Source organism: Phaseolus vulgaris, chromosome 11, assembly GCF_051622355.1.
Source record: "Phaseolus vulgaris cultivar YP4 chromosome 11, ASM5162235v1, whole genome shotgun sequence".
Classification (NCBI taxonomy): Eukaryota; Viridiplantae; Streptophyta; class Magnoliopsida; order Fabales; family Fabaceae; genus Phaseolus; species Phaseolus vulgaris.
The window spans coordinates 9,287,169-9,314,275 of NC_143508.1; the positions used below are offsets into that span (position 1 = coordinate 9,287,169).

General features: G+C 33.1%; 4 protein-coding genes across 5 annotated transcripts; 2 read left to right on the forward strand and 2 right to left on the reverse strand.

Moving 5' to 3' along the window:
• The first annotated feature begins 6,793 nt into the window (after positions 1-6,793).
• On the forward strand, positions 6,794-10,460 carry LOC137827914 (S-adenosyl-L-methionine-dependent methyltransferases superfamily protein). The gene is made up of 5 exons (XM_068634293.2): positions 6,794-7,096; positions 7,313-7,419; positions 8,551-9,055; positions 9,736-9,854; positions 10,035-10,460. Exons 1-5 carry the CDS (start codon positions 6,845-6,847, stop codon positions 10,231-10,233), a joined length of 1,182 nt encoding a protein of 393 aa, XP_068490394.2. The 5' UTR covers positions 6,794-6,844; the 3' UTR covers positions 10,234-10,460.
• A 165-nt stretch (positions 10,461-10,625) lies between these two features.
• LOC137827923 (UDP-D-apiose/UDP-D-xylose synthase 2) lies at positions 10,626-13,773 on the reverse strand. The gene is made up of 9 exons (XM_068634302.1): positions 13,386-13,773; positions 12,349-12,441; positions 12,155-12,256; positions 11,799-11,913; positions 11,576-11,709; positions 11,382-11,483; positions 11,204-11,296; positions 10,987-11,122; positions 10,626-10,906 (listed from the first exon to the last, which is right to left on the reverse strand). The coding sequence occupies exons 1-9, from the start codon at positions 13,644-13,646 to the stop codon at positions 10,797-10,799; spliced, it is 1,146 nt and encodes a 381-aa protein (XP_068490403.1). The 5' UTR covers positions 13,647-13,773; the 3' UTR covers positions 10,626-10,796.
• A 5,011-nt stretch (positions 13,774-18,784) lies between these two features.
• On the forward strand, positions 18,785-26,313 carry LOC137824167 (Glycosyltransferase family 29 (sialyltransferase) family protein). The gene is made up of 3 exons (XM_090296999.1): positions 18,785-20,662; positions 20,989-21,094; positions 21,172-26,313. The coding sequence occupies exon 1, from the start codon at positions 19,195-19,197 to the stop codon at positions 20,488-20,490; it is 1,296 nt and encodes a 431-aa protein (XP_090153125.1). The 5' UTR covers positions 18,785-19,194; the 3' UTR covers positions 20,491-20,662; positions 20,989-21,094; positions 21,172-26,313.
• On the reverse strand, positions 21,362-26,048 carry LOC137823972 (poly ADP-ribose polymerase 3). 2 transcript variants are annotated; one of them, XM_068629411.2, is made up of 18 exons: positions 25,850-26,048; positions 25,390-25,679; positions 25,103-25,298; positions 24,885-24,998; positions 24,750-24,807; positions 24,604-24,673; positions 24,202-24,376; positions 23,960-24,093; positions 23,633-23,870; positions 23,426-23,553; positions 23,276-23,352; positions 23,041-23,201; positions 22,755-22,964; positions 22,570-22,672; positions 22,366-22,448; positions 22,142-22,285; positions 21,852-22,034; positions 21,362-21,758 (listed from the first exon to the last, which is right to left on the reverse strand). In XM_068629411.2, exons 1-18 carry the CDS (start codon positions 25,853-25,855, stop codon positions 21,690-21,692), a joined length of 2,439 nt encoding a protein of 812 aa, XP_068485512.2. In that variant the 5' UTR covers positions 25,856-26,048; the 3' UTR covers positions 21,362-21,689. The 2 variants fall into 2 exon arrangements, with proteins under 2 accessions (XP_068485512.2, XP_068485590.2); XM_068629489.2 differs by having other exon boundaries at positions 21,438-21,758; positions 25,390-25,673; positions 25,850-26,025.
• Positions 26,314-27,107: the final 794 nt, after the last annotated feature.

Below are 27,107 nucleotides of genomic sequence, written 5' to 3' on the forward strand. Positions count from 1 at the left end.
ACAACAAGTCACTGCAACTCTAAGTAGCATGGATGGATCTTTTACACTTCTTGAAAGGATCGTGTATCCCTTCACGCCTCATGTCTGTAGAAGGTGGTTCTATCTCTTCCATGGCTATTGGCTTCAATGACTTCCGGTATTCTTACAAAAATGGTTGGCTTGGATTCTTCTCATCAAGTTTGGAGTAAACTCTAAACTCATTATGCATCACAAACAAGAGCTTAAATAAAAAAACACAAACAAGAGCTCAAATCAAGAAACACAAACAACTCCTGCACACCCCCAAGAAAGACCGTTCTATAGCTACTTTCCTTCTTGAAATCAAAAAAATAGTGGACAACTTAGTTGTTGTTGGGTGCCCAGATTCTACATAGGATCACATTAAAGCCATACTAGATGGATTGTCCGATGAATATGATCCATTCATCACGCTAGTAACATCTTGTCTTGACCCATATACGGTGGAAGACATTGAATCTATTTTCCTTGCTCAAGGAAGGATGTATCGAAAAAGCCAAACATTTTGTGGATGAAATTCTACAGGAAAATGTTTCTTATGTTCCTTCTTTCATTTTCAAATACAAATTATACTTGCACCAAGCTGTTTTCTTCGAATTACACCTCTAGTAAGGGTAAACAACATTTCTCTTCCAAACCACATTTTTCCAACTCCAAGAACTATAACAAGGTGCCACCCAATACCTTTTCTTAACGGGTGTAATGTCAAATATGCGAGAAAATTGGGCACACTGCCCTTAGTGATGATGATGAACCATCGATTCTTGGGACACCGACTAGTCTTCATGATCCATGTTGGTACCCTGATAGTTGTGTTTCTCATCACCTGCTCACAGGGTTCTGAAAAAGTTATAGGTAATGGTTCATAGTTACCTATCAAATAAGTTGTACTCTACATATACTGATCTCACTACAAATAATGTGTTTTCTTTAAAGCATTTAATTCATGTTCCTACTATCTCAAAAAATTTGTTGAGTGTTTCTAGGTTTGCACGTGATAACAATGTATTTTTTGACTTCCATGTTGATACTTGTCTTGTAAAACATCAGGGAACAAACGAAATCCTCCTCCAAGAGAAGCTTAAGGATGTCCTTTATATCTTTCCCAATCTTGTTCATACTACTGATTGTTCTGCTTACACCTTTGATATTACACTACAAGAAAATTATTAAATATAAACTAATTTTAGAGACCAAAATAATTAGTTACTATTTCACTAAATTAGAGACCATTTTATAAACTAAAGTAGTTTATATTATTAATAAAAAATTATAAAATAGTTTTTAAATTGGTATCTAATCCTTAACTACCAAGGTTTTAGCTACTTACTACTTTATATTCTAAATTAGTCTCTATTAGTCTTTTAGAGACCAAATTAGAATCTAAAATATTAGTAACTAAAACCTAGGTACCTAATTTAGATACCAATTTAGAAATTATTTTATAAATTTTTATTAATAATAGAAATCACTTTAAATACCAATAATTTTCTAGTTTCTAATTTAGTTAATATAGTGACTAATTATTTTTTATCTCTAAATTTGGTTGTTATTTAATAATTTTCTTGTAGTGTTACACCATGCTTATCTACATATCATATTTGGCACGTATTGTTTGGTTATGCACAATCTAAAGTGATTCAACAAATTATTAAACAGTGTAATATACCTTAGATTGTTAAGCGTTAATTCTATGAATCTTGTGTTGCTGGAAAATCTCATCAACAACCTTTTAGTGTCTCTCAAACTTTATATTCCAAACCTTTACAACTTGTTTTCATAGATATTTAGGGCACTTCGTCTACACCTGCTACTAATGGTGCTTGTTATTATATTGCTTTTGTGGATGCTTACACTAGATATGTTGGTTCTACTTAATACACAACAATTCACAAGCTCTAACTGTTTTCAAATCCTTGAAGTTATACGTGGAGAAACAAATTGGTTTTTAACTCTTAAGCATTCAAACCGACAATGCCAAAGAGTTTTTATGCTTTAAATCTTTTCTTTCCTCTCATGGTATAAACCATCGTTTAACATGCCCTCACACGCATGAACAAGATGGTTTAGTTTAGCGTAAACATATGCATATAGTTGATATAGGTTTAACCTTGCTTGCACACTCTACTTTACCCATGAATTTCTGGGGCTATTTTTTTACTACAGTTGTATCTGTTATAAATGTTTTACCTTCTTCAAAAATAAAGAATCATAGTCCTTATCAACTATTGTTTAAAAGGGAACCAGATTATAATTTCTACAAAATCTTTGGATGTGCATGTTATCTGTTGCTTAGACCCTATAATCAACATAAAATGAGTTTTCGTTCATCCTTATGTGTTTTTCTTTGCTATGCTTCTAATCACAAGGGTTATCTTTGCTTATCACCTACTGGTCATATGTACATCACTCGTCATGTTATTTTTTATGAAAATGTTTACCCATATGCTCTCTCTTCTAACCCTTTTTCCTTTGTTTCATCTAATACTCCTAGTTCATCCATTTCTACCCCTATCTTAACCATCTTTCAGCATTCTTCCTCTTCTGATATTCAACACACCAATGATGAACATTTGTCCCTTTCCTCTAACACTCAGCAACACCATGTGGAACCTTTCTCTTCATCGTCTTCAGCATCGATTAGCATCCCACTTCACCTTCTTCAGCATCGATTAGCATACCCACTCACCTGACACAACTTTTCCCGTTAACACCTCACATAATGATGAGTAAATCTTTATCATATGATAACACGAGCCAAGGCAAAAGTTTTTAAACCATGAATTTTCACTGCTAACAATATTTTTGTATTACCCAAGTCAACCAAAGATGCTTAACAAACATCCTCAATGGTTATCAGCCATGCAAGAAGAAATTGTTGCTTTACAAACCAATAACACGTGGGTTCAAACCTCTCTTCCTACTGGAGTTCAACAGGTTGCAAATGGATTTTTTAAATCTACAATGCCGATGGTTCTTTCCAGAGGAGCAATGTCCATCTTGTTGCCAAAGGTTTCCATCAATAACCAAGTTTTGGCTATTTTGAAACTTCCAGTCCCGTTATAAAACCTGTAACGATACATATAATTCTCACCATTGTTTTACACTTCAATTGGACTGTAAATCAAATAGATATAAACACTGCTTTTTTGTATGGGGATTTGGAGAAATTTGTTTACATGATTCAACCTCCCGGGTTTGAAACTGATGATTCTAACATTGTTTATAAGCTCAACAAAGCTCTCTACGGATTGAAGCAGGCACCAAGATCGTGGTTTCACAAGTTAAGTGCAACTCTAATTTCTCTTGGTTTTAGTTCAACCAAAAGTGATACTTCATTATAAAAATGATCTCATACTCTTTGTTTTAATTTATGTAGATGATATTCTCATCATAGGGAACTCAAACAATGTCATTCAACTGCTCATCAAATCTCTTTGTCAACATTTTAGCTTAAAGAACCTTTGGCATCTTCATTACTTTCTGGGAGTAGAAGCTCATTAGACAACTGATGGGGGTCTACATCTCTCCCAAACAAAATGTATTTTTGATCTTCTTCAAAAAAACAACATGGCTTCTTCAAAGCCTAAACCAACACCGATGCTTGACAAAAAAAATGCCATAACTATTATAGATGATCCATCACTATATCGATCTATGGTTGGATCTCTTCAATATATCCTCATTACTCGACCATAACTCACCCATAATTTTAATTGAGTTTGTCAATTCATACATAATCCTCAACACCACCACTGGAAAGTTGTCAAGAGGATTTTATGTTATCTAGCTAGAACTACTACTCATAGCATTCATCTTCGTTGTTCCTCACATCTCTCCCTCAACGCATTTGTTGATGCTGATTGGGGCTCTGATCCAGATGATAGAAAATCAACCTCAGGTCTTGTTGTGTATCTCGAATCCAGTCCTATTGCATGGCTCTCAAGGAAACAAAAAGTCATCTCACGCAGTTGTACTAAAGTTGAATATCACAACATTGTTGTTGGTTTAATTGAACTCAAGTGGATTCAAAATCTGCTATATAAACTCTGTCTTCCTTCAACCATTCCAACAATTCGATTAGATAATCTTGGTGCAGTCCTTCTTGCCTCCAATCCCATCATGCACTCTAAAACCAAACATTTTGAATTAAACCTCTATTTTGTTTGAGATGCTATTCAACAAAAACAATTACACCTTTTTCATGGTCATACGTTTTAAATCGTTGATATTTTCACAAAACCCTTAACTGACAATACGTTTAGTAAACTTCTCACGTAAATTAATGATCATTGCTAAATCTCACCATTAATTTAAGGGGGTGTTAGGTATAAGAGTTATAACTGCATGTAACTTGCATTATGCAATCTTGGATTCTACAAATACCCCATTATTTTCTATATTCTACACTTAATGCATTGAATAATACTCTTTTTCATATCTTTCTCTTTCTCTCTCACTCTTATATGTATATTTCATTTATTTACATTTATATTATGTTAAATTAAAATATTGATGTAAATTATTGAAAATATTTTTGTTACCTTAGCATATTTAATATCAAAATGTATAATTGACGCGAGAATGATTTAAATCAATCCAATTGACTTAAATTAATAATGTCAACCATTTTAACAACAACTTTTAACAAATATAACAATTTTCAACAAATATCTAAACAAAAAAAATTAAACTTAGCTACAAGTCTAACTCTCATCACTCACTTGAAAATATCAAAACTTAAAACTTACAAAATAGTGCAAAATACAACAAGAACTTTTAAACTAACTTCTAAACTTTAACAACGCAAAAACCTAAAAACTTGGGTATCCAAATATCACACCAGCTTAATCCATGTGGAAGTTTCTATCCCAAAAGTTGATACAAACCATAGTGGAACAATCTAACTTCATAGAAGATGAAAAAAAGAGAGAAATTGACTACATGATATCATAAAACTTACTTTATTCAAAATATTATTTCATTAATTTTACTTAAACCTAAATAAATTGGGTCTTAAAATAATTATTAGTTTTTAAAATATAAATAAAACTTTATTATCTTGTCATTAAAGAAAAAAATATTATTGTTTATGATATATTACCAATTTATTTATAATGATTAAATATTATAGTATCAAAATTAATATATATATATAACATTATAATATTTAAGTAAAATATAGTTATTTTAAATAAAACTAAAATATTAAAAGTGATTTATTGAATGAAAAAGCAAATATAACACATATAATCAGCTTATTTATATTAAATAATAAATATATTACTGAATGAAATTATATTTAAAAAATGTAATTATCCTAATTTTAAATATCTTTTATTTTAATAATACTAATTAATTTTAAAATGTTAAGATTTTAGACTGACGAATGTTTGTTTAGGAACTGAATCAGGAGTTAAAACATGTTTAAAAACATACTACTCTTTTACACTTGTGGAAAAACATTCATTTTTTTTCAATTTATTCTATGGTTTTAAGCTTGGAAATATTGTATCAAATACTATATGTTTAAATATCATAATGGACAATATATTTAATGTTTTAGAATAAATTAGTTAAACCAATAATTTAAAATTAGAGAAAATGTTTTTTTTTAACTAACAATATAAAGTAATTTTTGCCTTACTAATTAAATCTTTTTATGTATTACATTGACACTATTTTAGAACTTAAGTTTTGTGTTTCACTAATCAAATTTAAATTAAACAACTCGCATGTCACTTAATTGTGTAATCATATAAATTAATATTTTAAAATTTGAGGTTCTTAATTTATTCATATATATATATATATAATTTTTATAATCTAAGAATAAGATAGTTAATATTATTAACTCTATCTTGAATTAATATTTCTCGAGTCATATCAAATTTAGTTATAATATTATGAATTAATTCAAATAATGATATATAATAAAATTTATTTATATATATATATTATTTACATCGTTGCACATTTTTAACTTAAAGACTCATCATCAATAAATTATACATAGATTGCAATTCCAAAATTGCAAAAATTATTAATTATATCTTAAATCGTTACATCTTGAAATATTCTAAAAGAGTTATATTAAGTATGTTCAATGAAAAAACTTATCATATGCATTATTAGTAATCTAACATTATATCATTCATACATATGCAAGTTTAAAGTGGATAGTTTTCCAAAACTTCAACTTACACCTCTAGTTATTCATATTGTCAAAAGATTTCTACATATAAGTTGGTTTAGACAAATGGAGAATAAAGCTTTCTCAAACTTAGAAAAATGATAAAAGAGATAGAATCTTCTATATGAAAAATAGAAAGTTACATAGATTAAGATTTTGAATTTTTTTCCTCATCTACTCTTAAGTGCATTTCCAATATATAGTGTAATTTAATCACGAAATGCATAATTTTAGAAGAGTGTACAATTTAGATTTATAGAAATTTAAATTTAAATTAAATGAAAAATAAATTATTTTAAACATATCTGTAATTTTTTTTTATTTTTTTCATTTAATTTAAACCCTTTTTTTATCTAAAATAAAAGCTAATTTTTTATTTAAATTTAATAGTGGGTTTAATAAAATTTTGGTCAAAGAACTAAGAGAAATGGTATAAAAAGCATTTATAGTCTTTACAAAAGTAATTTAAAATGTTAAGAAATAAAAGATTAAAAAAGGATTTTTTTTATTTATGATTTTATTCTTTTTCAGACGATGAAGAAAAATTCAACCAATAAAATAAAACCGTTACTATTTACATCAATATAAATTATGACGTTATAGACAGTTGGGGTTTCAGTTTTCGGCGGCGAAATGGGTAAACGAGACAAGCAGAAGCAGAGGCAGGAGAGGCGTAACCGTGGAAGAGGCTCATTCAGCTATCTTCAAGAAGACCAAGATATTGATGACACTCCAAGAATCTCACCTTCTGGTGAAGAAGCTAGTGATGACAGCAATGAGGAACAAGAAGAAGACGATGCTGCTGATGATGAAGCAACCATAAATCATGAAAACCAATCGCAGGATATGCCTTCAAAGTTCCTCCTTTACCAACAATCTGTGCAGGTTTGTGTTCCCAACTTAAAAAGATTGTATCTTTGTCAATGGGCATATGCTTGGTTTAGCTGGTTGTTGGGATGGATGATGAAATGTACAAGATTCAAACTTGTTAGTTTTTGTGCCAAATTTATGGGTTATAGTGTGATGTGTTGTGTTGATTGAGAAGTTCACAATGTGACTTGGTGAATCATGTTTTTTTGTTTTTTGTTTGTGTTTGTGCAGTCTCCTAAAGGAGACATAAGTTATTTGCAAAAGTTCTTTCTCATGTACGTGGGTGGACGGATAGCCCTTCATCTTCAAGAAGATTTCTGTGGCACTGCGTTTCTTAGGTACATCCTCCTTTATTTTCATGCCTCTTTTAAGTTATTGATACTCTTTCATGGACATTCTAAATTGTGATCTCGTTTGATGAGTTGAAGTAGCAAATTCTTGTTAGTCCTTAAGATTCTTAGCATCACATTTTGGGGTCCCTCACATTACACATTCCTCCCTTTGGTATCTGACTTTACAAATATTCGATCATTAGTGTGTTTGGAATTGTGTTACGAACTCATACAAGGGTGCCGTGACAGTGGAATGTACAGTGTTCTTTTATACTTCATTTTGTACTGAAAAATAAGAGTAAAATGAAGGGCATTTTACGAAAGTCAAGAACTAGAGTAAGAATTTTGTTAGTTAGATCCCAAGTGGTCAACACAATCTTGAGTACTGCAATGGGGTTTTGGTCTAGGTTGAAGACTTGAATTTGTCTATCCGATGTTAACATGTTTAGAGAGAAGACACTGCTCACTATCACTAATATTACAGACAAACTCAACTGGTTATGTTCACTTGCCCTCTATTACCTTGAATTTGTGTAAATTATGCTCTTTTGTTATTTATGTGCAAATAAAATTCTTATTTGTTTTTTGTTCCGATACACCCTAAAAATCTTACATCATTCAAGGGTTGCTAGGATCATAATTTATATATATCTTCCTCCTTTAATTCATTTAGATTTTTTTAAGAACAAAATCATGAAGGAGAGACACTGAACTCTAAATCGAATAATATTTTGGATGTGGTGATTTCACCCTAATGAATCTTAAAGAACAATCAATGTACATTTGTTGGTATTGGACAAGTGTTGGACATGGAGACCTGGAATTGAAGAATTGTGTCTGAACTTCATAGATTGGTATCCTACAGTCAGAGCTGATTCATATATAGCTCTAAATCCATATTAGTTAAATCTATTTTAAACGGGTGTTTTAATTCATTTAGTGCATGTCTGGAACTGTGTTTAGTGAGGGAAAGACACACGTTCAATTCGTGCTACATACTGTAGCTTCTGCATCATTGCTTATATGGTTTCGTAATGCAGTTCCTAATACACTGTAAATCCTTTTCTCTTTTTGATGTCTGACGATATTTTTTGTCAGACCTAGTCTACTTACCTGTCTGTGATTTATGTTTATCAGTACAGAATGGCTCCGCAGTGATTCAAGAAGGACAGCAGTAGGATTAGATTTGGACGATGAAGCACTTAATTGGTGTATGGAAAACAACATACCTTCACTTGGTGCTGATGGATTTTCAAGAATATCCCTCTTTCATGGGAATGTCCTACAACCTCTTCAGTCTAAGCTTGTGAACATGGATCCTCAGAAGCTGGTAAGCAACATTTCATTGGCACAGAATGAAGAAAATATGCAGGCTGGTGTGCCGGAATCTGATGATCCCACAGGCTCTGTTGCTCAAGATGATACGTGTACTAAGACATACGTAACATTACCTGGAAGAGATATTGTGTGCGCTTTTAACTACAGCTGCTGTTGTTTACATAAACGAGCAGAACTGGTTTTGTATTTCAAGCATGCTCGTGAAGCCTTGTCAACTAAAGGTGGAATTTTTGTGATGGATTTATATGGGGGTACATCTTCAGAGCACAAGTTGAGCCTTCAAAGAAGATTTCATAATTTCACGGTATAATATTGTTGATATTAATTTTGTAACAATTCATTAGACTAACATGGTGATGTTGCCACAATCTATGTGGATTTGCCTTTCAGGTTTATTGTGGATTTGATCCACTTGGATAAACTTTTAAAGAAATTTTGAACACATCTGCATGAGGAACACAGCGCGGATAGATAGTTGATGCATTGTATAAACAGTATAACATTATTTACTAAAATTGTTCCACTCGTATACATTTTTGTTGACACATGACATGATCCTCAATTTCCCCCACATCTTACCCTTGTCTTATTTTCACTCATTATATTTTTCATGATTGACCTATTGCATTTACAAGTATTTCAGAATTTCACTGTTAAATTTCAAATTTCAGTTCTCTTTTAGCTTTTCTCTTTTCTCTTCTGCCACTGAGTGTAGATTTTCACTGACCTTTGTAGTTTTTTTTTTTGCATGATTATGATACAACATAGATGACACTAAATTTGAGGTGCTAGAACCTCTTAACCAGCGGGACAAGGACAAGAATATTTTATGTTTTCCCAATACAATGGCATCTATATGTTATTAGTACATGAAAACAAGTTTATTCTTATCTTACTGAATTTCTTTGACTATCAAATATTGAAGTTGTGAATATTCTCCTTGAAATATTATATATAATATGGACTTTGTAATAAAATCTGTAGTATGTATGGGAGCAAGCTGAATTTGATATTATTCAACGGAAGACAAGGATTAGCCTCCATTTCCATTTGAAGAAGGAACAAAGAAAACTTCGCCATGCATTTTCATACAGCTGGCGGTTGTAAGTTCTTTATTTTTTTTCCACCTTCAATTTAAAAACGATTTTCTGCTTTTGAGGTGAGAATTATACTGAATATTTCTCGTTATTCAAGTGTATTCCTGGTTTGATTGTTTATTTCTGGTTGTTTTAACATCATAAGAAGTGTGATTGTTCAATTGTTATCTTTATTTGATTGTTCAGGTGGACGTTGCCTGAGATTAGGGATTGCTTGGAAGAGGCTGGATTTCGATCTGTTCACTTTTGGGTTCGAGATATGCCAGACAGCACAAAAATTATGAAAACAGAGGGATTTAGTGCGGGAAAGAATGTAAAATATGAAGAGGCAACAACTTTTCAGCAACAAGATTCTTGGAATGCTTACATAGTTGGTGTTGCATAACTTCATCTTAGAAATGGTACTTTTCTGTTACATTAATTTTGTCGTAACTAGACAAGCTCACTTCCATTGTTTGGAACTTCCTTTCCTTATATTGGGTTTTGAGATTATGAAGCGTAAAAACAAATTTCAAGGTGCTTTCCTGTCATGTTTGGTATGAAATTTTATAGAGGATCTTACCATAAGTATACTTGTTGATTCAATCAATGCATGAAAATTCATTGATCAAAGATGAGTAAACTCTGAACACATTGCTAACTCTACGACTTGCCGTATTAAGAGAGATGAATGCATTTCAATGTAAATGTGTGAAATAATTGGAAATAATATCTTTTTACTCTATCTTCTTTTATACTCGGTGTGTGTACATAAGAAAGTTTGGACAAACAAGTAAATTGAAGTGAAAATGGAGGGAAGGGAGGAATTTTCATTCAAAAACCTATAGATATACACTTGATTTGTGATTTATAACCTCACAATTAGTGTAGCATGTACATTTTTCTGCATCTCATAGCAGTGGCGTGTTTACATAAAAAATAAACTGAATCTCCAAAAAAAACTTGTGGTCAATTTGACGGTTTTGAAAGTTCTCTCTCCATGGCACGTGAATATGTTCGGTGTTGATATTGGATGGTAACATCCAACAGTTCATCAAGAGGTGTCCTTGGTTTCCAAGCTGAAACCCAGAAGAATACATTTTAAGATGAATGTTTAGATTCTATTGAATAAGACCTTAAAAGAGTAATGATTGAATACCAAGCTGCCTGGTGATAATTGTCATGTCAGGGATGCGCCTATCACTGTCATCATAGCCTTTACCGTAGAAATCTTGTGCACTCACATTTACAGTTGACAGACTAGAGGCAGGTACACCAGACACCTTTGCATAAGCCTTAATGTGAAAGAAAATTTGAGTATATTTACAGACCAAGTATAAAAGGTAGAACAGTTAGAATTGAAGCTTTGGGGCTACCTTTATCATAAGCTCAGCTAGTTCCTTCACAGATACTTCGTTGTCTGGGTTTCCCACATTAAATATATATCCATTTGCTCTCTCAGGGTTGTCCTGTGTCATGTTGGCATGTACATTAGTCCAAGTTCATACAGAAACATGGGTGATTGAAGTTCACTTCTGAACTATCTAAACTTACAATCATTAACGCAACAGCATCAATTGCATCCTTAATGTAGAGAAAGGTTCTCTGTGATTCCCCACCGTCAACAAGTTTGAGAGGCTCCCCTCGCAAGAGACTCTGGAACAACAAGCATTATGAAACACAGTAGTTTACGAAGATCATGATTCATGAAGACATTTGCAGAAAACAAAACGGACTAGCTGATTTACATTACTGAAGCAAGCTAAGACTCGTGGGACACCGTCACTTGGGCCATCCACACCAGGAATGAAGTCCATTCTTGGGCCAATCCAGTTATAAGGTCTCACAATGGTGAACTGGAGGCCATTCTCCGCGTGCTCAGCTATAGTTTAGTACTGATGAGTAAGTTAAGAAGGAAATAATTTAATCATAAAGATCATCAACTAAAGACAAATCCAGGTCACCGTGTACCATATATTAGCCTGTCAGTCATTTGCTTTGCACAGGCATAAGACCATCTCTGTTTATCAATTGGACCAAAAATACAAGGACTTTCATCTTCCTTGAGAATAAAATATTTGGGGTCCTGCATCATGCAAATTCATTTTAATTCTAAAAATGATTAAACCAATAAGTCACACTATTTCCTTTTTATAATATATGAAAAATGAAAAAAAGAAGCAAATGACTTACACTCTAAACCCTAAAACCCTAATGACTAACTCCTAATTTTACACCTTGCTATGACGAGAGGTGGATATTCATTTACATAAAGAATAAGCGTATGAATTTGCATTCTAACAAGGGGCACAAACATAAGGAGATACCTTTCGAAATTCCTCTGGGAGAAAGCTTCCTATAGTCTTCCCGTAAACCTCACACGTAGAAAAATGGATCAAACGTTTCTTGTTTTCAGTGCAATACTTAATCTGCATCACGTGAACAACCCAATTACATACATATACACACATAAACTTTAAGAGAAACCATTTCAAGAAACGACCCGATCTTCAAAACCCACCACCGGAATCGCATCAATGAAGTTGCTAAATATGGTATCCAAAGGGCGTGTGTTGTAATCCGCCGGCGTGCAAATTGCAGCAAGATTGATCGTCTACAACAAACAAAAATTCAATCTCAAATAAAAATGACAAATCATCAATCCTACCAGGTTTTAGTTAGCTGTCAATTGCTACTACAGTGCCACTACAACTACACGTACACATTGGTTCATATTTGTGATTTTGCAATGGCACCGTCAATATATACGTAACTTTTCATAACACCTAGAATTGTGACATTACAACATTGTGATTAAGGTTTCAAGAAAAAAAATATGCAGGCGCAATTACAACAGAAAATTCAAGGCACGACCTTCAATTACAATTTATTTAACCAAATTAGTTCCTAATTTTCCACAATCTCAGGAATTACCATGAAATTGCAACCACAATCAACAATTATGGTCCCAAAGTCAAGACTTGAGTTGCAACAACAACTGCAGCCGCGTCAACTACACTTATTATTCATAATTGTCCGCTATTTACAATAGTGACACAAATTAAAACTATAACTACTTTAAATAATAAGCTATGTTATCATACAGGGAACCATGGTCCTCTCCCAAACTTTAATTTTCCTTTAGATATTATATGCGAAGATTTTAAACTTTGGTCGCAATCACTTTTGAGTCACAATTTCATTACATATCTTGATATTATGGAAAATCGAACATGTACACGATTGGAGATACATTGCAATCATATAGACTCCAAAAACATTGACATTGTCGCAAAACATTTTTTAAATATTTTGGATGAACTAGGTTATTATCTGTAGAACAGGAATTAAAAACTAGTTCTCGAAATATGTAGCTGAGAATAAACCTGAGCATCAGCCATATCTTACCGTATTGATGATACATTATTTAAAACTTTAGTTATATGTAATATGTTTTACAGATTAATTGATCACATTCGAAACCAAAGGAACATTTAGCCAGCTGAATAAGAGTATTCAAAATGTGAAAAAAAGCACTGGAAAGGGAAGAGCAATTACGAGATCGGAGGATTTGATGAGTGTTTCGAGTCGGGAATCGCTCTTGATGTTGAGTTGGTGGAACTCGATGCGGTGCGCCCAGGGAAGAGACCTGTCGAGAAGGTGGATGATTTTATCCGAGGAGACGTCCACCACCACGGCCTTGTGGTTGGTTTCCGCCATGAGCTTCTCGCAGAGGTGCGATCCGATGAAGCCGCCGCCGCCAATCATGCAAATCGCCAGCATCGGTATCGTTTTTCCGTCCAGGTTCACTCGCGCCATTGCAGCAACCAAATTCTGTGATGTGAGTGAGGAGAAGAAATTGCAGAGAGAAAGAGGGTGTGGCAGTTATAACTGGTTTTTGAACGATAGAAGAAGGAAGGAACTGAGAATGCGGTGGCAGTGTTGTAAATAATCCCTAGGTTTCAGTTATGGACGTTACTTACTCTTTCTTATTCCCCATGCATTTTTTTTATAATTATTTATAATTAATAATGTAATTCAAAACTCAAATGTTTTCTTTTAGTAAATCTGCATGTCCTTTTATATAAACAATTCAATTTGTGTCGAATAATATTTTTATAAATAATAAATCTTTTTATATATTTACCTAAATATGTACTTAAGAGATGTTTTTTTAAGAGAATGGTAGCATTCTATTTATCAAAATATGTAAATTTTTTTTCTGAAATAGTCACTGGGTGCACGACTTTGGCCTTTGTATTTTATTTTTTGTATTTTTTTTAAAGTCATCACATGAGTCACATGACTCTTACCAGATGACTTTATATTAATTTATATATATTAACTTAATCACGAAAATTTATAATATTGAATATTAGATAAAATGTTTTAAAATATTAATTTTTCAATATTAATGGGAGATAGTAATGTTTTTTACTTCAACATATTTCATTAATAATAATGATAGTTTTAAGATAATTTTTTCCTGCTCCTTTCATGTCTTTCTTGTATGTCTTTATATATATATATATTTTATTATTATTATTATTATTATTTTAATCTCAACAATTATTTTTTGAGTATAGTGAAAATGTGATGTTTTTTATTCCATTTTCAAGTGATTTGATGTTAGTTGATTATGGTGGCTGGTGATAAATTTGTGGTTGAGATAAGTTTGATGGTGTTTTTATTTGTGATGATTGTCTTTAGTTCACTTATTCATTTCTTAGAATTCACAAAACTAAAAAAAAAATCAACGAGGTTTAAAAATTAAAAATAAAATTATCTTCACACTTTTTGGAACGTTGAATATAATAAATTTTTTCAGAAGTGCTCTCTCAAACACTGCTACAGCTAAGAAGGGATGTATAGTGATTATGTTTTATTCAGGATTATTTAAAAAATTTAAAAATGTTAAAATCAATTTTTTGGAATTAATATGAAGGTGATGGGGAAGGCATTGGGGTGGAGGGAGAATTTTCCTAGTTTTAATGGTTATAAATAGGTTTTTTTTTTTTACATTTTTTTGTTTGTTGGAACATTTTTTTTAATGTTTTTATCAGTTTTTTCTTTACTCCACAAGTATCCAAAAGCAGAAAGATAATAGAGTTAAAATACTAAATTGTACAAATGTTGTGGGTGAAATTGTTCAAATAACAATTGAAAAAGAAGAAGAAAAAAAAAAGGGTAAATTCTTCATTGTATTTATCACTTGTTAGATAAAAAATAAAAAAATATTAATATAATTCACCTTAATTTTAAATATTTTCCAATGTACCTTTTATTAATATTTTTATTCATTAGTTGAGTAAACAATATTTTTATAGTATTAGTTTTGAAAATTTTGACCATTTTAATGTTCACAATAAAAGGTTTCATTAAAGAAAAAATAGGACAAACTTTACACCTTATTGTTCATATTGTTTTCTAATCAAATTTAAAGTTTTACTGTAATAATTTACACTTTATTAAATGCATTTGCATATTATCAAAACTAAATTTTAAATTTAATTAGAGAATTACATCAAGAATGACTATAATACTACATTAAATTTTGTCCAAAAGAATATTTCTTATATCTTCATCAAATCATAAATTAATTATAGTTAGAAATTTCAACATTTATTTTGTGTCAATAAGTATAAAACACCTTTTTTTTATTTTAATTTACCAATATAACATAAGATAATTAATATTCACCTTTTTATTTTTTTTTATAGTTTATTACTAACTATATAAGTTTTAGCATAGAACATATAACTTATTATTATATATATTCTCATTTAAGAAAATAATTATATTTTTTAATTAATATATAAAAAATTTGGATTATTATTTGAATTTTAAGTTCGTTAGAGTAAATAATTTAAAAAGCGTCTTAAAGGGTTAAGGAATGAAGATGTAGATTTCGACTTGTAAGTGATGTGAGACTATTGGATGTATTGAAATAAACATTTCAATCAAAGATTAAGGAAATAAGGATATTTTTTTTTCATTCCACAAACGACGCGAAAGAAAAAAATGCATTTAAATAATTTTCAATATTTCGATATCTAGTTCGTTAAAATAGCATTATTAGGGTTAATCACCGCATATGAGGTATTGTCCACTTTGAAACTTAGAATGATTTTGTCCTTAAAAATGTTTCAAAAGATAAAGAAAAAATTATATTTAAATTGTCTCTAACCTCAACTTTCTAACCAGTGTGAGACTAATGAACAAAATAATTACTTTTACATCATACTTCTTCTATAACAATACTTAACTTCTTTATTTAATGTAAATAATAATATTAATTTAATAATAATAAAATAATTAATGAAAAGTATTTATGATATATAGTTTGAACATATAAATTAAAAATAAATAAGTCATAGGTAGTCTCGCCGTGAGGGATATGTTGGAGATCCCACATCAACTAGAGATTAGAGCCTTTCATAGTATATAAGTGGGTGCAAACCTCAACCTCATGAGCCGGTTTTATGGGATTGAGTTAGGCTTAAAGTCCACTTCTTAATATGGTATCAGAGTCATTTCGAGCCTATCCTAGCGAGTGTTTGTGTTGAAGATCCCACATCGACTAGAGATTAGAGCCTTTCATTGTATATAAGTGGGTGCAAACCTCAATCCTATGAGCCGGTTTTATGGGGTTGAGTTAGGCTTAAAGTTAACTTCGTAATAATAATCTCTTCTTATTAAGATAAATATTATGTACATATACTTTATATAATTATCCAAACAAAAACTATACAAAAGTCAAATCAAATATATACCTAATATTTCCAAAAAAAATAACATTGTAATTATAACTTTCAATATAAAACATATGAACTAACATCTTTTCAAGTTTGTGCATGATGTTATATTGGATATACTATCATTTCCTTAGATGTCAACAACACACAATTCCCACAACTCTTAAACAAAACGCAAATGCATTGAATAAATTAGCAAAAATAGAACATTTATAAAAGTATCAAGTTAAACATGTAAAGTTTACATAATGTAATCAATACATAAAAACATTCTAAGAAAAAAAATTAAGAATCAACAATGTAAAATCTAAGATTTGATAACTTCCATATAAAACTAACACTTAATTTATTATAAGTTGTGGTTAAACATCAAAACCTTAAATTTCATTTAATTTGACAACTAACGTTAAGATCAAAATAATTTATTATACACTTATTTCATAGAATGAAGTATAATTTTGTCATCAGATATTAACCTCTTATTATTTTAATGTACATGCTTTAGATTATCCATATACTAAATATTATAATTCATAATGATGATTTTGTAACTTAATATTTATATTATACATGTGCATAAAGATATAATCCATATAACTACCAATCAATAACCACTAATTTACATCTTAACTCATAAATTAGTTTTCTAACCATTTTATGATAAATTGAATTTTTTGTAACTGTATTTATTTGATTATTAATAATTATTTCTTGTGAATAATATTTTTTATTAGTACAATAAATGATTGGCAAATGTATAATAAATATTAATATAAGAAACATATTTTCTTTAAAAATAATTTATTTGAGTAAAATTATACTGCGATGAACAAAATTTATTATAAAAAAAATAAGTTCTGTAAGTTATTTGTCAAAACAAATTCAATTTGTCAAGTCAAATTATGCAAATACAAACGAATACGAATTGCTATTTATTGAGATAAATTGAATTCGCTATGTCAAGTCAATTTGTTAAGTCAATTATGCAAATATGAACAAATTGCTATTTTTTGAGATAAATTCAATTAGTTAAGCGAATTAAATAATTATGAACAAATTTTAAAACATACCAACTAAATTGTTTAACTCATTTCATTTTCTAAAACCAAATACAATTCACTTTAGGGTCCTAAAATCGTATAAGTTTTAATATTTCTATTTGTTAAAATGTATTAATAATTCGACGTGTTATTTAGAGAACACTTTTCATACTTCTAGAAATAAATTTAAAAATGGAAAAAATATTAAATGTGTTAAAGAATACATTATTAACACTTAAAAAACAAATAACAACCTCAATGCGAGGACGAAATTAAATAATTAATTATACAAATTAAAATAAAAAATTAAATTTATTTTATTTATAAAAAAAATATTGTAAAACTAAATTTAAAACAAAATAAAATATACTTTAACTGAACAATATCTGAAGGCTTATTATAATTGAAGAGCATAAAAGTAATATTTATTTGAAAAGTTTTTCTTTTATATTTTAAAATTAAAATGAGAAAAATATTAGAACAATTTGATGCCTAGATTTTGAACTTTTTTAAAACCATTGCTTTTTGAAAGCTAACTTTAAACCTATTTAAACAATCTAAATGGCCCCAATAAATTAATGTATAAATAGATTATAGTAACTTAAAAGAAAAGTAATTTTATTCCTTATATTCTTAACCTAAAAAGGTGAGTTGAAGTTTTCAATTAAGTAGAGAATTATTAAATGAAAGAGAAAATAGAAAGTAGATCTTCATTTGTCACTTTGCTTTCTTCTCCAATGTTAAGCTTTCTCTTTCTTCATTACCCATTTGAGGTGCCAAAAATTAACCCAATGGCAGAACATCACTCAATTATGACACCATGGAGAGTTGAGTTTACCAAGAAAAAAAAGATGCCCATTTTTGGCAACATGTGAACAGTTGCAAATCACATAGCTTTTCATAAATGAACCAATTATATTTACATTGATGAAGAGATCTATGGGTAAATTCCACATTAACCAAATCCAAAATGCAACCATATAAACATTTACATTGATGATTGATCTATCTAAGTATCTACAATGTTGTATCCATGCATTGCTAGAATGGTAGATCTATGAGACTATGAGCAATGAATGTAACAACACATGGACCCACCCCTCATCTCTTTTTCTCCATTAAAACTCACTTGCAAAGCACACTATCATTCTCCCATAGTGCCCACTAGACATGACCCAGAAACACTAATGCATTTCCTTCCCCACACACCACACACATTTTAATAATCTAGATTCTTATTAGGGTTTTTGTTTTTGTTTGGTTTGATTCTTCCTCCTTCACTCTTTTTAGTTACATGCCTTCACACTCACACAATGTTCAGCATCTACAACTACATATTCTTCATGCTCTTCTTCCTATTTCTCACCCTTTTCACTTCTTCATAATGGCTTCAATTTCACAGCTTCATTCCCACTTTCTATTCCAATAACCAAATCTGCAATGATGAATGCAATAACTTTTTGACCCAGAAAGAGTTTCAACTTCCACATTACATTCCCCATGCATTATCATCAACTCTAACAAAACCCAAAAGATCCAACCTTTCATTCTTCTTCTTCTTCTTTTTCATCCATGCATAAGGTCACAGAAGAAAAAGATGGATCTGAAATCGAAACCCTAAAACCAATCATTGGTTCGTTTTCTTTTCCACATTTAGCAGTTGTGAAACCTAACTTCTCCGTCAAGAGTAGTCTTCCGATGAAACGCACCGTTCGGCCTCTCTTCGCGCTCCTCCTTCTCCTCGTCTTCGCCGCTATGCTCACCTCACGCGCGGTCCTCCGACGCGGCATCCTCTCCATCGAGCTGGAGTACCGCGTCCGGATCCGCAACCCTCCGCCGCTGCAGCTCAACGACACGCTCCTCCACCACGCCGCCGTTGAAATCGGCGAAGAGAAGTTCAAGCAGGAGATCCAGAACCTCCTTGACGGAAACTTCGGCAGCCACGCACGCCACCGCACATTCGTCTCCTGGCGCAGATTCATTCACCACGACCGCGGCGGCGGAACCGCTTCCAACCTCCCGGCGACGCTCCGGTCGCCCCTTTTCTACCGGTACTGGCTCGACTTCCGGAAGGTTCTACACGATTGGTTCAGGAAGCGACGATTCCAACCCGGTATCATGTCCGAGTTGACTCGGTCAATTAAGCTTCCAATTGATTCGCTCAACAAAGTAGTCACCAATGACAAAAGAAAGTATTCTTCTTGTGCTGTTGTTGGGAACAGTGGGATTTTACTGAATAGGGATTATGGAAGTGAAATTGATGCACATGAGGCTGTGATAAGGTTGAACAATGCTAGGGTTGATCATTTTGAGACCAAGGTTGGGAAGAAAACTAGTATATCATTTATGAACAGTAACATTCTGCATTTATGTGCTAGAAGGGCAGGGTGTTTTTGTCACCCTTATGGTGACCATGTTCCGATTGTCATGTACATTTGCCAAGCCGTGCATTTCTTGGATTACACTGTGTGCAATGCTTCTCACAAGGCTCCTTTGTTGGTCACTGATCCTAGGTTTGATGTGTTGTGTGCGCGGATTGTGAAGTATTATTCGTTGAAGAGGTTCGTGGAGGAGAGTGGGAAGGGCTTGGAGAAGTGGGGTGAGGCTCACGATGGGGCTCTTTTTCATTACTCTTCTGGGATGCAGGCTGTGATGCTGGCTTTGGGTATTTGTGATAGGGTTAGCATTTATGGGTTCGGGAAATCGACCTCTGCCAAGCATCATTACCACACTAACCAGAAGGCTGAGCTTCATTTGCATGATTATGAGGCTGAGTATGCGTTTTATAGGGACCTTGTTGATGGACACAGGCCAATACCCTTCCTTGAGGACAGGTTTAAGGTTCCTCCTGTTGTCATGTATCATTGATGGATGTTGAACTGCTCCTGCAAGTGGTAGAGGGCATCTGTTAATTGTTGTTCTGTTATTGTAATACTGTGAAATGCACAGATAGTGGAAAGCAAAATACCGATTCAAGATTTGTTTTTGCGTTGTACTGTCCCACATGAAGCCTCAAGGCAACACCCAAGTGTAAATTTTGGTTAGACCAATACAGCTTTGACCCGTTAATGATGATTAGGCATGTCCATATGTTATTTGTGTTTGTTCAGTACTCTTTGCTTGGACTCCCTTAAATTGGGTAACTTTGTTTCTCTGGTTGTGATAACTAGCTAACTAAAATTCTGGAGTGCAGGCATGCCTTCACCAAAATGTTTTTATTGCATCTATATAAAACATAATGACCTTTTAAAGTAAAATAAGTGATTTGGTAAAAGATGAGGGATATTAGGGAAAAGGCATATTCGGTAACCGCCATCATCTGCCTGTTTTATCCTTGACTTGATAATTGCCCCGTCTTTTGCACAGAAAGGAAGAACACGCACTTTATTGGATGCTGAAATGGTATATTAACGACTTCGCAAATTCAGGCAGATGAAGCTAAACAATTATTAATTGGCATGCCCGTTTTAAGGTGTAGTGTTCAGCCTTGTTATTTTGGTTATAGGTTGCTGTTATTTTGCGGCTTATAAATGCTCATTAAATATGCAGGGCGTCAGGTCAATTGGGTGCATTTCTCCGTGGTATGTTTCATACAAGTTTACTCTGTGGCCAAATGCTATTTAGAGGTACAAACTTACAAGAATATCCATGTTGGTTTTGTGACTCATAATGCTGTAGATTAGATCCCTTTTATAATCATAATTGTCATTGATTATGCAGTCAAGTTATACAAAGGACGTAATTATACCATTTCTTCTACTCATGATCTCATTCATACCGACTGAAGAGTAGTCAACTAAGACTTAACGACATACTAGATGTAATTCCACTCTATTGCCGTCATGAGTAGGACAAAATATTTTTCTTAACCTAAGCTACTGGTCATTGACTTACATCAAAATGTGACACAACATACAGCCTATTTTGTCACACGTAAATATACATCAAAATGACATAGATAAGAACTTTTACTAACTAGATAAACCACCGGTACACCTTTCAGACAAGATGGTAGTTTTGAACTTGCGAATTACAAAAAAGCTTTTCTTTCATCCTTTCTGGTCCCGTTACTCAGCCGTGTCAATCTCCACACCTTTCTCTTCATACTTCACTCCCACCAAGTAGCTTATGCGTGCCTGGTAAGCAAAAAGTCCACGGATCTCAGAATAATAAAAAATGTTCTAGGATTGATAATCTGGTCCACTCCTGTAGCAAAATGGGTAATATACCTGTTTAGGATCGTAGACAGCATACTCGTTATATTCCAGGGGGCTATCTTGATGATCTGAGGCAACTAGTTTACCGCAAGGAACTTTAATATCATCTTTCCAAACAAAGTGTTCTGATTCATCTGTTTTCTTCTTCCCAAGCCCTTTCACTCCAAGCTTCTTTTCCTCCAAAGATGAAGTATCCTGTGTCAATGGTGTTGAAAACAAAATAATTGTTCCTAGTCGGTAACGTAGAAAACAAATTAAGAAATGCTCCTAGTGAAAGTCGATAACAAGTCCATTTTGGATACCTCGGGTGGGCTTTTAAATTCGGTAATCTCATTCCCTAGAGAAGCAATGGCCAAAACCAAGAACCCTTCTGGCCTGTCCACAGCAGTAAAACCATATCTTGCAGCCTCTGCTGCAGCATCGGAACAGACAATAGCTTTGCCAAACTGTTGCCAAAAGTACGTAACAAGGGATGAGTGAATTCTCACAAACATTACATTTGAATAACTATTTTTATTTAAAATACCATATAACCCGGAACCGGTAGTGAGCATATTGCTGGCAAGAATCCCTTGTGCAAGTGCCTTAAAAGGTTTGAGCTTCGTGATCCTTGCATCATAAAATATGTACAGTCATTGAGAAGAATCAAGCTAATCAAATAAGACTTTTTTGCTTTTCCCCTTTCAATTTTAAGGAAATTCAATTTTAAGGAAATGCTTGCGTATCTTACCACACCATAAAAGAACTTTATTTGGCAGTTTAACTATGTCTTCATAAGAAGGGCAACCACCTGTTTGCACCGCAAAAATGTTTTCCACTGACACCCCGTAATCCTGAAGTTCATTGGAAGTGAACACTCGAGAAGATATGTGAATGGTTACATTAAACACACAAAGCAAAAAGTCAGAATCTTACTATGTCACCAACTTTGACCGGCTCATAAGTAGTTTCAAGATATTTCACAATCATCTGATAATCATTTGAACTTTTGTCCAGGGGAGAAATTGAGCAACCCAATTTCTTGTATGTCTCTGATAATGGGTCATCGATGGTTGAGCCAGTCATGTCTCCTATGAGGTGAGAAGCGAGGGTTATGTCTCTCGCCCCCTCCAAGGCAGCCGCAGCCTAGGAAAATAAGAGATTGGTCGTTTGAGGTAGTGGTCGAATTGAACCAATCAAGTTAGTGACTAACTGTGCTTACATGGTCTGCAATCTCATGATAATCTCTAAAATTGAAAGGCCTTGTGGAATGCATCAGAGTGAACCATCTTTGGCTAAAATCAGTCCAAACAGCCTCAGCCTTAAGCCCAGTTTCTTTCAATGATTTCACCTTGTCTATGAATTCTAAGAGAACGTCCTCACCTGACAAGGGTCAATTGTCAGTACTGTTTCTTGAGCGACATTAGAGAACTAGTAAAAACTGCCCATGTACATACATCTTTTTAGATGAACATTTGTAACCATTCCTACTGGAAGATCCGGAGAGTCGTAACCCATCTCCATCAATGCATACCTGAAAACAGTGTATGTTATTTTGAAACTGCGTAATAATCCCATGCATCATAATGATCAGATATTATAGTTACTTGTAAATCTCCTGGCTGCACAAAACTTTCATAAAATTTGCAACCATTGGCTCAAGTTTACAGTGTGTTACTGCTATCCCCAGCTGCCGAAGACCTAGTGCTCCGTGTCTAACTTCAACTCCATCATCCTATTCAATTTCAGAGTTCTGTGTTAGCTAAAAGAGGAGGCATGGGCAAATAATTTAAGAGAGAATAAATGTATTGTACCATGTCTATGGGGTAGAACTTCAATGGCTTCTTCTGGAACTTCTTCTCTCTTTCCCAAGGTTCAAACTCATTTCCTGTTATTTCCTCGAAGAGTCTCGCAAACTCTTTCAGAGAACTGTCCACATTGTCCGACTCTTCCAATCGCTCCTCTGCATTTGGATCATCGCCAACTCTCCCTTTCTTAAAGTACATATGCAAACGATTTTCTGGGACAACGATCAGTTGCATGATACAGTAGCTGCCCCAAATTAACACCAACAAATTAGGTAAATTTATCCTATATATGTCAATATGGACTAGAAGTGAAATTGGTGTTCGTAATAGTACTCATTCAGTCCTCGTCCTTGGTCGCAAAGGGAGAAGGCACAGTTGTATAATATCCCATCTCTTTCAAATATCTTTCCACCTTGTTCCTGCAACTTGGTATCTTTGTAGACCCCTCTCTTCCCATAAAGTTTGAGCTGTTTGGAACAAATTTAATCAAACACAAATAAAAGTGTGCTCAATGTGTTATTCATGAATTCACTTTAATAAAAAAGGCATGAAGTGTGCAAGAGGAAATTAATTACTTCTGCTGAGAGTGATTCAATAGCCTCCTCCCCAGGATCTTGTTTGTCCTGGGGAATTCCCTTGCCATACACAGAAAGATCAGAGGCAAGATCATAAGCTTCCAAAGGCTGTGGTTCTTGCTTTTCAATGCTGTCAACCAACCAAGCCTCCCTAACCACTGGTATACCTCTCTCCCTACAGAGAAACACCTTCATAATCAACTAGGAATTCTATATTGTATTACTACTAATGTGGCACATTAGCCACTAACACTAGATTTTATGTACATTTTATTTGTGTGATCATTTTTGTAATTGCAATGTTCATAACTTGTAACCAAACAAAACCAAGATATTATCACACTCATAAATGAGGATTAAGACAAAGGAATAACGTTGCCAAAAAACTTAAACAACACTAACATGGCTTCTGCAAGTTTGGATGTGCCACCACGTTCTCGCTCAGCAGGTGAAGCTACCAAACAAGTAGCCCCTGCAAAATTTAACAAGCCATGTTATGGTAATTCCTGGGAACAAAGGATGACAAAACCAACTCTAATATATAGTACCAAGTATAGAGTTTGCCACTTTCCCTCCATGCTTTTCAATTGCTGTTTTCCAATAATGCTTGGTAGCCAAAAACAGAATGTCAAAATCCAATCTATAAAGGGTATTAATGGAACTACAGTGACAGTGGTGCATACATGTGTCCGAGTAAGACGACCCATCAGAGATATCATCATCCCGGTAAACGGTTTTTCAGCTAAGCCTAGATCCCTATGTGGCCTGTGACTTGGGTCCTGATATTTCTTTAGCAACTGTGGCAAACACATAGGAATACAAGCCAGCAAAACGAAAGACAAAATCTTAGGATGCAAGCAACAAAAATGAAATACAAAAAGAAGGAAAAACAAAATCTCACATCTGAAGGCAGAGAGTTCTGAACAGAATCAGGTAGCTTAATAGGTTCCTGTTTCCTTGGAGGGTTTCTGGTGCTGAAAATGCAACTAGCCCACTCACTGTAGAATCCTCTGCAAACATAACGTCTGCCATCAAACTCCAAACTCCCATTGCAAACAGAGCACTTGTCCAATGCACCATAAAACAGCAAGTCTTGGCTGTTACAAAAATGTGGTCATTGTATTGAGTCATTACATTAAAGATGAAAATCCACTTTCAAGAAATGGTCTTATTGAAACCAGAACCAACCATCTTCGTGTAATTTCAAGATCAGAGCCAGAAGAATCAAGGCCATTAGCCTCCAGAATCTCTTTCATTTGCTCCAAAGGAAGGTGCTCGTTTGTGGCTTTGCAAAACTCATCATATTCATCTGCAACATCAGCTACAGTTTTTCCGTTGACATGACCATCTTCATTTTCCACCTTGGCCTTCTTAGGAGAATGCTCCACTTCATGTGCCTTGGACTCAGCTTTCTGCTTCCTTGTCATAACCTTCTCTTCTTCCCCAGGTGCATGAACATGGGACCTCGTTTCCTGAACCTTAAAGAAGTTCCAAAAGCACCTTAACTACTTAAGTAACAAAGAACTACACTAACGACACAACAAACTTTCAAAACAAAACCACTCGATCTTATTAGAAGGTTAGCAGCATGGAAAAGAAAGAACCTCTTCTCAGGTAAAGGTCAATTACACTGAAAACAAGAACAAACCTTCATCTTGTTGCTTAATCCAACTGAACAACGAAAGAGTCTCTAGTTTCTTCGCGATGAACGAAAGGCAAGAATGTTGTTTAGAATCTCAGAACTCGCATGTGGTCTGCACTAAATAAGCTTTGAATTCTCTTAATCTGAACATGATATGTTGGAGCTGAGACAACAACAGCCCTGAACTGCCACGTACATTGAGTTCACAGTTCTCTCAGAAAATCAAATATCTTGTCGTCACCGCAACATGCCACGTTTGCTAGTTCTGGACACGTTGCAACTATGTACATCCAAGGCCATGCAACGGTGACATGTGGTAAAAGCATGCTACTATGTTTCTTGTTCTATTCGTCATCAATTATTCTTTTGTTCCCATCCTTTATCTCTGGTCACCCTTGTGTGCACCATTCGGTTGTATTGGCGTCAGAAAACGGTGCAGTATATTCGAGGAAGAAGATAAACATTTTTTCTTTTGTTTTCCTCTTTCCCCAAAAGATAAAGTAGTAGATATTTGTTTCATGTCTCTTGGATTGAAAAAGGTAAGTTAACATGTAGACAAATTAAAGTCAAGCACACAGCTGAACTTTGATTTTTGAACGAGTATCTTCTAGCAAATATGAACTTGTAATATTTTTCATAGTTAAGAAATACCTCTATTAAAGGCTAAGTATCATATAACTATTCAAATGTGTTTCTTCCCCTATCTCTAGATCTGTACATTTAAAAGTTATTATATGATTATTGTATTCACTCAAATGAACAGCACATATATTGTAGACCATTGGACCGAGCCAATATCTATATAAGCAAAACTACATCCTCCATCATCTTCTATCTTCCCATATCAACAGCAAGAACCTTCCCATGCCAAATTTCAGACTCTTTCTGTTTTCATGTAAGCAAAAATATCTATCGAATAATGATGCAGGTGATTGAGGCACAAAATATGCTCAACCTCATTTCTCATCCATGCACACCTTAACACTTAGTTTGCTGAAGAAAAACTGAAAACATAGAGAATAAACCTGAAAATCAAAATATAAGAAATTAAAAAATCCAGAAAATGTTATATTTATGTGTAACATAATTAATTATATTGTCTTTTAATGAAATAAAAATGGTGTAAAACAGTTTCATTGGCTACGTCTTTTTTTTTTTAAATAAAGGTTGAAATTCTTGTATGAACATAATTGACTAGAAATATTTAATTGATTAAATATATTTTTTATTTTTATAATAATAATAATAATAAATAAATAAATAT

Excerpts from the sequence above, each read along its gene's own strand:
- LOC137827914 (XM_068634293.2), top strand. The coding sequence starts at position 6,845 with ATGGGTAAACGAGACAAGCAGAAGCAGAGGCAGGAGAGGCGTAACCGT. Across the intron at positions 7,097-7,312 it reads TTTACCAACAATCTGTGCAG|TCTCCTAAAGGAGACATAAG; the intron begins GTTTGTGTTCCC and ends GTGTTTGTGCAG. Across the intron at positions 7,420-8,550 it reads TGTGGCACTGCGTTTCTTAG|TACAGAATGGCTCCGCAGTG; the intron begins GTACATCCTCCT and ends TATGTTTATCAG.
- LOC137827923 (XM_068634302.1), bottom strand. The coding sequence starts at position 13,646 with ATGGCGCGAGTGAACCTGGACGGAAAAACGATACCGATGCTGGCGATT. Across the intron at positions 11,710-11,798 it reads GACTGACAGGCTAATATATG|CTGAGCACGCGGAGAATGGC; the intron begins GTACACGGTGAC and ends ACTAAACTATAG. Across the intron at positions 11,297-11,381 it reads ATGCTGTTGCGTTAATGATT|GACAACCCTGAGAGAGCAAA; the intron begins GTAAGTTTAGAT and ends AACATGACACAG.
- LOC137824167 (XM_090296999.1), top strand. The coding sequence starts at position 19,195 with ATGCATAAGGTCACAGAAGAAAAAGATGGATCTGAAATCGAAACCCTA.
- LOC137823972 (XM_068629411.2), bottom strand. Across the intron at positions 24,999-25,102 it reads AGAACTCTCTGCCTTCAGAT|TTGCTAAAGAAATATCAGGA; the intron begins GTGAGATTTTGT and ends TGTTTGCCACAG. Across the intron at positions 24,808-24,884 it reads GTCGTCTTACTCGGACACAT|CATTATTGGAAAACAGCAAT; the intron begins GTATGCACCACT and ends TTGGCTACCAAG.